Below are 10734 nucleotides of genomic sequence, written 5' to 3'. Positions count from 1 at the left end.
GGCAGCTTTCGCTCACCACAGTTTGAAGCACAGTAAACAACTGCTGCCTTCATCACAGCAATAATGTCCTCCATGCAGGGCGCTTGCCAGCCCCTACAGGGATTTAGGTTTCAATGTCTGCCCATTTATTGGGTGGTGCCCATTTAACACACTAGAAACTTTAAAAACATGGCCATGGGGATGAGGTGGGATCCACCTGCTGCTCTCTAGAGCATAAGCTCTCCATACTGCCCCAACGAGGCTTCCTTTTATGTCTTAATTCTTGAATTATGTAAAGAAGTATCTTGCTGGTGCTTAAGTGTTCTTGCCTTAACAGTCTGTTCTTAATCGGCAAACCATGTACTGAATTTTAAGCATGCACTTAAATCTCACTTGGGAATGTAATGGGATTCAAGCTGGTTCATAAATTGCTTTGTCCAGAGATGGACAAAGCTGGTGCTGGAATTGATTTCTGAATGTGGAACAGGAGCAAACAGAGTGTCCAGATACTGGGCTGGACTGCAGCTCTGCCTCAGGAACAGTTTGTTTCTGTGGCTTTCAGCAAGTCACACACACAGCTGTAAGTTAACAGGCGTACACCCAGCTTTTGCTCACATGGAAAGATCCTGCCCCAGATTTCCCCAAACTTGGGAGAGTCAGGGCCAAGGAGAAACTAAGTATATGCAAACAAATGCAAACTCTCGGTCCTTAAGTCCATTGGCTACTGCCATCCACCCCCAAGAACTTATCTTACTGATCCACGACTAACGCTTTGAAAAAGGCAGTAAGGCAGGGCTACCAACCCCACGAGGAAGGGGCCAGCCCAGGAAGGCACAGAAAGGTTCCTCAAGCTGGGCATTCTCTGATAATCCAGCTCATTTCTTCTGTTCATCCACCTCTGCAGGTGATTTAATTTCCAGCAGCTTCTCAACCGTTGCTGAGTTCCCCTACTTTGGCAAGCAGGGCTCAGAGTGTGTAGTGAAGGCTGAACAAGATCACGTCTGTGCAGTGCTGAGAACGTGCCAAGTGCAACACAAGTGCCAAAAGTTCCTATTTTAGATGTTAATGAATTAAACTCCAAGGATTACATGAACAGGTAACTAAGACTTAAATACTATGCTTTCTTCCGATGAAACAAAAAGAATTCAAATCACTCACAGAGCTTCTCTCCGAAGGAAAGTTGAATCCTGAACGTATCATTAATATTAAAGGAACAATACCTCATTTATATTCTGTGAAGCTTTCCACAACTGTAGGGTACCCTTTTAGTAAAAGCAGAGCCTAGAAAGTCAACTGAAGTTTTCTGAGAAACAAAGAACTTTGCACGTCATTCCTCCACACCATCTCAGTGACATTTGCAGCACCAGCCTGCTTTCCCCCATTACATCTGAGAAACTGGTCCCTCATAAAACAGAAGCAACACATAATCCAGTTTCAGATGCAGCATTCTGATAGTTGAACAGCTAGAAAAATCATGTCTTAGCAAGAGTAAATAGGACCATAATCTGCATGAGCTTTCTAGAAAGCTCAGATTTTATGCCTCAGTTAAATTCATGCTGCATCATTTGGGAGTCTGCAACAACACACTGTATGGAATGCTCAACACACAAGCTTCTGTCAGAGCACTCATACCTCCAGCTCTGGAATAAAGCCTGATTATACAGGTGGTCAGAAAAGGATTTCCACAATACTGTATAAAACATTGCACATACCTTTCCTTTCCCATATCAGCTCTATATCAGCTTTGGCCACTAATGGACACAAGATCTGCTGGACCACTGATGAGGTCCATGAAACCAAACCCTGTGTTCTTATGCATTGTGTGACAGATTTAAGACATGGCACAGAAAAAAAAAAAAAAAAAAAAAAAAGAAAAGGTCAATAGCACCCTAAACTGTAAACAGATACTGCTGTGAAATTCTGATGTAAGCATAGACCACAGTTCAGCTGCCTTTCAAGTCTTCTTGACAAAAACACTGAAAACTTCCCAGTGAGGTATCCCATTTCTGTTTAAACGGTAACAGCTGTATTGGGTCATACTTAGTGGTTTCTTCTTCTTCTTTTTCTTGGTTCTTTTTACTGTTCTTGTCAAATGCTCCCTTCGTCGATGCTCTGCAGCTGAAGTCTCTGGCTGGCATGGGGCCTGGTACTACGCCGTGTGTTCATACTGTTTCCTGGCAGAGTCCGCGCAGGGAACAGAGCTCCTGGTAAAGCCTCCTCCCCAAACAAGCTCATTTTCACATCTGCTTCAATAGCTTTTGCTAAACTAGATGCATAACTGTCCAGAGATTTATGGACTTCTGCTTTTACATGAAGAATGGAATTCTTGGCAGCTTCTGGAATTAAAAATAAACAACAAAACAAACAAACAAAACCCTGTTAACAGACAAATAGCATTGCTGTGTGAATGCTTGAAGATTAACACTGGTCCTCTTGTAAAGATATCATCATGCCTCCTGCAAAATAACTACCCCACATAGCACCTTTACCAAAAATAGCCAGAGCTCCCAAACCACTCCACGAACATGAAGTGACCCCCAGGTCACATAGAGAAAGATTATTCCCAATTCTAGGGAATATCTAAAAATACATATCTAAAGAAGGAAACTACTTATAAGTGTATGTTTAATTTAATTTGGAATTAAGCAAGCATTGAATGATTTTGTGGATGTGAATCCATGCACACAGTAGCTTATTTGTCTGAATCTGAAGCCAGCTAAAGTCAAAGGCCAGGTTTCTCCTTACTACACAGACCACACAGGAATAGAGACAGTGGGAAGTGCCTGACATCAGGCACCAGGAGATCAAAACAAAGCTCTCAGCTCTCGCTTCCCTTTCTGTACACTGCTTATAACAGGCATTTCCAGTGTGATTAAACAAAGTTTACCCACTACTGACACGCAATGTAAGAGCTATGTTATAACAAGCCCAGCAAACACCAAACTTTGTGTTTATGAATTATCAGTCCCCAAATTTCAAGAGCTTCCTCCAAGTGGCAAAGCAAATCCGCAAGACTCACTGTCCTTAGGTTTAAATTTGCTCTGTTGGCTTCCATACTGCCCCAGGAGCAGAGCTGAGTTCTGAGAACCCAGAGAGGTTGTAGACTGCTCTTGCAGACAGCAGAACACTTGCTTCCAGCCTTTTATTATCTCGGCAACACCTAGTCTCCAGTATGGATGTTGGTGCTATTATAACCTCTTTACAACTTCCTTACACGTCAGCATGTTGAACAGCAGTGGTATTCATCCTGAGTATAATGCTCCAATGAGGCTGCTGAAATCGTTTAAAACCCGACGCTCCTGACAACTCCAAGACATACCAAGGTGACTTTGCTAAATGTGCAGGGAACTACTGTACTAAGACCTCCCTCCTCCTTTGAATCCCCAAAAAAGGCACCTGCTGCTGTAATCATTCAGAAATACAACGGTAAACCTATGGAAAAATGCTAGTCCAAGAAAATAACCAGCTCATGCTGGCAGGAGGGCAACAGTGAATTTTGTCAATTTTGTCAAGAGAAAATTCCACAGAAAGTCTCTCTCAATAGTAACAGTATTTCAGAATAACAAAAATCAGTCCATTTTTGTTATTAATCTATTTTATAGGCATTCTCTTCATTTTTGTGCTGTATGCAACATTTATTTATTAATAAATTATTATTATTATTCACTTAATCACGATCAAGTTTTCAGCTCACTTGACCATATTTTACAATCACACAAGACTTGGCTATTTCAGAATCAACAASTGAACTGACTGAAAAATAAATCGCATGTGGCTCATCTTCCTTCACCTGCGCATACTGCAAAATATACAAAGAGTAAAGGAAACAATCAGAATATATTCTGAAGAATAAAATCTATAGATGGAAGGATTTTAAGTCTGTTATATGTTATAATATATGTTATATATGTTATAATTCTGAATAGTGAAGTTAAAAGTGGACAGSAAAGGGAACACTGTGCTAATGGAATCAAAGTATGATTCCTTAAGAAACACAAACAAGATTGACTGTGATAGTGGCTAGATGAGTGGTGTTGCAGAGAAGACACTGCTGTGCAGCATAACCGTGTGTATGTGGCAAACACCAGCTTCTGGTTCTTGTAATTATCGAGTGCTACTTGAGAACTGTAACAAAGACCTGCTCTTCCTTCTGCTTAAGTCYCTCTAATCAGAGAAACCCTGGATACACACTAATGCAACTCTGAAGGTCCCGAGAGGCTCCCTGARAGGGCGACACAGTTGCTTTGGAGTATTTCCATACTTACCCCTAAACCCACCTTTAATTTGTTCCACTTCATCTTCAAACGTCACTGAACTTCTCCTTCGAGGAGGACAGATGCACTGCGGGGGATGAGGGCCATCAGAGCTATAATCTTCTAGAAGCATTACGTCTGTTCCTGAAACAAAGCAAGAATCCTCAAGCAAAACATAGCAATGCCCGGACACAATAGTGAGATCACCTGAAGAGGGGAGCTAAAACTTAAATAGTGGCAAAAAGTTTTCAGTTCATAGCAATCCTTTCAATACAAGTCTAAACCCAGCTTTCAAGGATAGATTTCAGTTTGAATTAAACACTGCACACAAAAAGAACAAGGTCAGAGTTTTCATTGAAAGGATTTGGAAGTCTTTTCATTAGCTATTTAAAACCTCAAGCAGTTCTGAAATCAGCTGTAGAGCTTGTAATATCTATAGGACTTGAGGCAAAGGTGAAACCTTACCTTCAGGCAATAAAGGCTGAAGCTGAGGGCAGTTTTTCCCATGCCCTGATCAAGACAGGGGGCTAACAGTAGTCATGTGAAAGACAGACAACTGAAGCTGCCAAAAGTCACACTTGTAATTAGAACAGGATAAAAAAAAAAAAAAAGGAGAATTTTATACTCAATTTATTTTGTCCCTAACAACTCACTTTGATTTTCTTGAGAAGTATTTTAAGGGTAGAAAATTCCCTGTTGGCTGAGAATAATTTTCCTTTTCTTCTTTACCTTCCCTGCACTTTGCTTTTCATTTTTTCTATTCTAAACTATAGAGTACAAGAAGATTCCTTTTGACATCTCTGCCTTGCTTTCACACAAAAGGCAAGACTGCAGCCTGGTCCACCCTGCCAGTGGACTAGTGCTGGTCTCTCCACTGTAGAAGTGGGACATATGTCCCAAGGAGATAACCGGACAATGTGGAGCAAGCACTCCTCAGGGAAGCTGCTGCTTTGCTTCCCTGCTTGTTCTGTGACACTTCGAGTCTCTTTACTCCTGTTAGGCGACAACAGGCTGAGGACAAAGAGCCTTCATTGGTTGCAAAGATCCTCCAGATGGTGGCTTATTACCATTCTTCACCCACTTGAATTGTTTGGACTTCCAAATTTATTCATTCATAGGGGTTCCAGGGCCAATTTTACAGAAGGTGAGAGAAAGCCCTTGTTAGGGAAGGGGATGCACCTTTGGACAACATATTGCTCCATGTGTGCACCTTACTGACAGCTGACAAATCATCATATAGCAAAATGGTAAACTTTTTATGGGTCTTTTTCTTTTTTTTTTTTGTCTGTGTGTGTGAGTCCTCTCATATGTCTCTTCCAATATACAAAGTACAGAACGAGCTGCTCTCATAATATAAAGCACAAAATGAGTCAGTGGCTTTCTGTGCTGTTCTGTGGATGAACTGGGGTTTGAAGCTTGGTCTACCACAAATGGGAAGCCTTTCCTGATGTCCAAGGGTAGAGAATCAAACCGCACCTTGTCACAAATGTAGCATGCAATGGAAGGCAGCTCTAGGAAGAGATAATTTCTTCTTTGAGGCAGAATTCAAGCATTTTTATTTTTAAAATGCATACTGAGTGAAGAGACCAGCCTCTCATAATTACAGGGCAGATTTTTTGTCTTGAGAATAATTGTTGGTAAGGGAAAATTCCTATCAATTAAGACTCAGATCTTCTACCTCAGGGTTTGGTTTACAGCTGGCACTACTTGGAAATTTCCTTTTCTACCACTTTATCCTTTTTTTTTTTTTTTTTTTTACAATGGGAAAAGCGTGTTTCTGTTTACCAAGGTAAATATAGGCACAAGTACATTAACTACATTGTAGCTCACAGTTACACATACTGCACTAGAACGCRTTACAGAGGGACTATTCTCCTCTATCATGTGCAGCTACAAAATCCTCACAGCTGTCAAAAAATTAATAGTTTCAAGCAACCAAAAAATAATCACAGCTCCCTAGTTTTTCTTTACAGAGTAAGAAAAAAAGACCTCTAATACCAAGCAAACTTTAAAAGAACACTCTTCAGAGCCTACAGAAGAGAAATGCTCTTTCAGATAACCAAATTGCATTTAAGGATTTTAAAAAATGTCCCTAGAATAGTAGCTGAAACAACTCTCAGGACACATAGTTACAGTTCCCGATAGAAAACTACTGGCAGAACCTTGTGTTCTTTTCCAAACCACCTTGAATTAGTAGATTTTAAGTAGTGATGCCATCATAACCTAAAACTATCTTTTGTTTCGAATCCAGGATGAATAACATGATGCCTTCTATCGGCTAGATACAGAGAAGCACATTCTCCCCAGTATTTGTTGCTCTGCTCCTTGTGGATACAGGGCCAACAACGAAAACTAAAGAAGAGGAGCACAAACAGTGTATACAACATATCCTGTTCCCAGGAAGCACTAACAAGGAAGGTCATTAATCCCTAGAGTAAGCAGAGCAGGGGAGGAAAAGAGCAACTGCAGCAGTTCTCTGCGAYGACTGGATGCTTCATGGTATCCCACTACCAAGAACCATCTCTGTGAATGCAGACCGGCCCAGAGTGTTCCCGAGTTGTGAGTGCACTCTCCTGCCCAAGAAGAGAGAACAAGAGACTTGTAGTTACCTGAATCCTGTGAGCAGCTGAAGCCTGTGTCTCCTGTGCTGCTGCTGTTCCCTAAGGGCCGTCCGCCTGCCATGAGGGCAGTGAGATGGGGAGACAGTCCCAGATCTGCAAAACAGGTTAATCCTCATCACATACTGCATGCTTAGAGGTCTGCAACAGTAAAATCCTCTCGGGAATATTCACTGTACTGGCTTATTTACCCTCTCCATAAAATTTACCTCACTGATCCCAACGTACAGCAGGGATTCTAGGATTCTTACAGATGTGCTGTCTTTGGAGTTGCTCAAGGACTATTTTTTTATCTCTCAGCCTCCACCTGATAAAACTGATAAATTTGAAGCTGTCAGTTGCTTGTCTCTGGGAAAAGAGAAAGCACCTTTCTGTCTTTCCAATGAATTCATCCAAAGCCTCTCCCAGGAGGAACACTAACAACTTGTGATGTAGCTGCAGCTACAGAACTCTTGCACTGACATGGAGTCTCTCCCAGTGATTCCCGGATGCAGGAAAGACAATGGATGCCTTGCTGCTCTTCCTTCCCTGTTACACCTTAAATCTTTCCCAACTGAATAACTTCAATTCCTGCCTCTGCATACAATGTCCCAATGAACACCATGAGGATTTCCTAGTTTGGGGGAGTTTCAGAACATTCTGAACGGGATRAGGAAAACGGTAAGAAATCAGAATTCATTGTCCTACAATTAAAAAAAAACTGAACAGCTGAATAGTCCTTCAAGTTATGGTGTTTTCCTCAAAATCACTGAGATTAAAAACTGAATTTTTAGAAAATCAACAMCAGTCTAACTTCACTGATCCTCTGGGAACTGTAGCATAAAGCCAGGAATCAGAGCATGAGTGCCACAGAGTAYACTATTGGTAGTGCTCAGATGTGGATAACATGAAACTATAATAAGCACATATGAAAAAGAGCTTGAGAGAGAAGGTTCTGGGGTCTCATACCTGTAATCCTATTGGAAATGCTGAACAGCCTTGACGTCCTATGCCGCTGAACAAAAGACTCACGGTAATAGCGATCCCCAAAGCACATTCCTAGCAGCTCCTTGCGCACTGTTTTGTTCCACAGTCCATAAATCAGTGGATGGCAAATGGCGCTTGAAAAGGACAACCACGTAGCTAAGGTCTCCCAGGCAGGGGAAATACTGTTCTTTCCCCAGAGTGCCTCTGATGTAATTACTACCATGTAAGGCCCCCATGTAATCACAAAAGCCCCGATAACAACCAAGATGGTTATGAAAGCTTTGCACTGGTTGGCAGAGTAGACGACTCCTTGGAAAGCATTCCTCCGGCTGCCGGAAGAGGATGTGGAGGTGCTGGAGTTCTTCCTCCCATTCCTCTGGGAGTCTTCTTCCACAATAACTACGCTACCGCAATGGATTTTGCGGGCTTTAATCCTAGCCACGCGGAATATGAATCCGTAGCAGATCATCATGACCAGGAAAGGCAGCAACGCGCACCAGATCTGCCAAAAGGCAGTGTAGGCAGCCTCTTTGTGCCAGGCTGCCACGCACATCCACTTGAACTGGTCAAACTCCAACGAGGACCAGCCGAAGAGGGGAGGGAGACAGCCAATAAGGGAATGCAGCCACACATACACGAGAGCTACCACTGCTCTGTTGCCTGTGATCTTCATTGGGTAAACCATCGGGTACAGCACAGCATAGTACCTGTGGACAAAAAGGATGAGTCAGCAGCAGCACAGAAAATGTACAGTGAGAAAAGTACACATTTCAATGATATTGATATCTAGTCATCTTTGTGGAATAAGCTCTTTTCTCAAAACCTTAAGGTAGGCTCTGGGACTTCACAGAATCACAGAACAGTTGAGGTTGGAAGGGACTTCTAGAGATCATCTAGTCCAACTCCCCTCCTCAAGCAGGGACCTAGAGCACATGACACAGGGTCCTGACATTGTGAATAGATTTAATAATTGCATCCTTGAAGGCAAGACCAGAAGTCACCTGAAAGCAAAGATATAGCTGTTAACTCCATCTCCCTGCATGATGCATGCTGAAGGGATATTCGGAATTTTGTTCACTTACTGTTTCCCAAGCAATACATTATTATACCATCAACAGCTTCAAAAAACTCGATATATGACAGCATTTTGCATTATCAATGGAAACACTTTCTTCTGTCTCACTGTGTGTGTGGGGGGGGTGAATTAAATTACGGGTGAGTCACTATAATGTAACATGCAGTGACTCCCTGCAACGCTTCCCAACGCTGTGAACAGACAAGAAGTCACTCCACAAAACAACTAGCGCAGTTTGTTTTCAGTATGAAAGAGCTGCTTACCGGTCTATGGCTATGAGTCCAAGAGTGAGCATGCTGGCTGAGCTGATCAGCATGTAGAGTAGGGCTGAGAAGTTGCACCAGACGACTCCGAAGATCCATTCCCTTCTGATGGAGCTGGTGACAACAAAAGGCAGCACCAGAACAGAGAGAAGGAAGTTGGAGAGGGTCAGGCTGAAGACGAACTTGTTGCTCAGTGTGAGAAGGTAGGACTTCCTGTAGAGGGTGACAACAATGACCAGGTTGCCCAGGCAGATGAAAATGGCGATGACGATTATTGCAATAGACTCGGTGACTCTGATAGCCCCGTTTTCCAGAGTGGTGAGGTTCCTCAGGCCCTTCACATGGATGAGGGAGGAATTGCTGCTCATGGTCAGAGCGTGCAGAGCCGGAGCAGCCAAGGCATGCTGAGCAGCTAGAAGCAGAAAAACAACACTCAGAGACATTCAGGAGATATTTCCTCACACTCTCTCCAAAGATCAAGAGCTCTTCTACCTGCATTAATTAACCTTACCTGTAAGACAGGGAAATCATTTTAGAGGAAAATAAAGGGGCAGGAAATTGCCCACGGGCACACCAAAGAGGTAAATGACAGAGGTAAATTGAGAAGAGGGAAGAAACTGAGTGAAAAACAGGAAGAGGTGGATGGAAAGGGATGGAGGAAGGAAGAAACATGGAAGAAAATTAAAACATTGTACGTAATATTTTTCTAGGGATCTTATTTGCTTCAAAGCACTGATGAGCCATACTTACCAGCTGTGCATCTCACTCAGTCCCTTCATCTAGGCTTTAAAGAAAAAAATAATGATGTCATTATTAGTCTTTGTTCCCGTCAAATAAAAAAGCACTTTTTCTTTCCTGCCTGCTTATCCTGACATTGCATTCTGCCTATGTAGCATTTTCTGGTAGTCTGTGGATGCCTGGCTAGCCCCATCCCGCTGTGACAGTTGCTAGGTGACATTTGAAGGATCAGGGAGCAATGCTCCCATGTCCCCTAATGTCACCTCTTCTCATACACCACCACCTTGGCTACCACAGCGCTCACCCTCACTCACCACCTCAGTATTTCCCCCAGCTCTGCAGCAGCCTGACTGCCACAGGCATTCCTACCTGCTTCATTCAGTCCTTCATCCATCTGCAGGCCAGCACACTAAGAAAGAAAAAAAAAAAGAAAAACACATCAAAAATGCACATATGATAACTGAAAAACTTAAAAAGAAAAAAAAAAGTCTGCCAAGTAATGCAAAGTTGTGAAGTTAATATTAGCACTTCTGGGAAATTGGTGACCCACCAAGGGCATCTCAGCTGCGCCTGAGCCCACCCCTATTGTTCCCAAGAGGCCAGGAGTGCTCAAAAGCCTCTTCCATCTGTGAGGCTGTCGTGGCCTTAGGCAACATTGTCAGGCTGCAGACACACATTTTTTCAATTTCTATGTGTGCCTTGCTAAGGGTCTAAATGAAGACATCATTGAGCCATGCTCTGTAAAATCTAGATTAACTCTTCTCTAGTTAAACTGTATGTCAACTGTGGCAACAGTTTTTCGCTTGAAGTTTCTCTCTAAATGTGCCTGCAGTCCTTTTCGT

The 10734-nt window shown here is 42.6% G+C and overlaps 1 protein-coding gene across 2 annotated transcripts; it reads right to left on the bottom strand.

Moving 5' to 3' along the window:
* Window positions 1–1848: 1848 nt before the first annotated feature.
* Window positions 1849–10283, bottom strand: GPR161 (G protein-coupled receptor 161). 2 transcript variants are annotated; one of them, XM_026035892.1, is made up of 7 exons: window positions 10262–10283; window positions 9905–9938; window positions 9155–9566; window positions 7799–8523; window positions 6842–6946; window positions 4245–4376; window positions 1849–2315 (listed from the first exon to the last, which is right to left on the bottom strand). In XM_026035892.1, the coding sequence occupies exons 3-7, from the start codon at window positions 9520–9522 to the stop codon at window positions 2068–2070; spliced, it is 1578 nt and encodes a 525-aa protein (XP_025891677.1). In that variant the 5' UTR covers window positions 9523–9566; window positions 9905–9938; window positions 10262–10283; the 3' UTR covers window positions 1849–2067. The 2 variants fall into 2 exon arrangements, with proteins under 2 accessions (XP_025891677.1, XP_025891678.1); XM_026035893.1 differs by having other exon boundaries at window positions 2068–2315; window positions 4257–4376.
* Between the last annotated feature and the right edge of the window lie 451 nt (window positions 10284–10734).

Source organism: Nothoprocta perdicaria, unplaced genomic scaffold (genome assembly GCF_003342845.1).
Source record: "Nothoprocta perdicaria isolate Ctin4 unplaced genomic scaffold, notPer1 scaffold_169, whole genome shotgun sequence".
Taxonomy (NCBI): Eukaryota; Metazoa; Chordata; class Aves; order Tinamiformes; family Tinamidae; genus Nothoprocta; species Nothoprocta perdicaria.
This window is presented reverse-complemented; position numbering and strand designations above follow the sequence as displayed.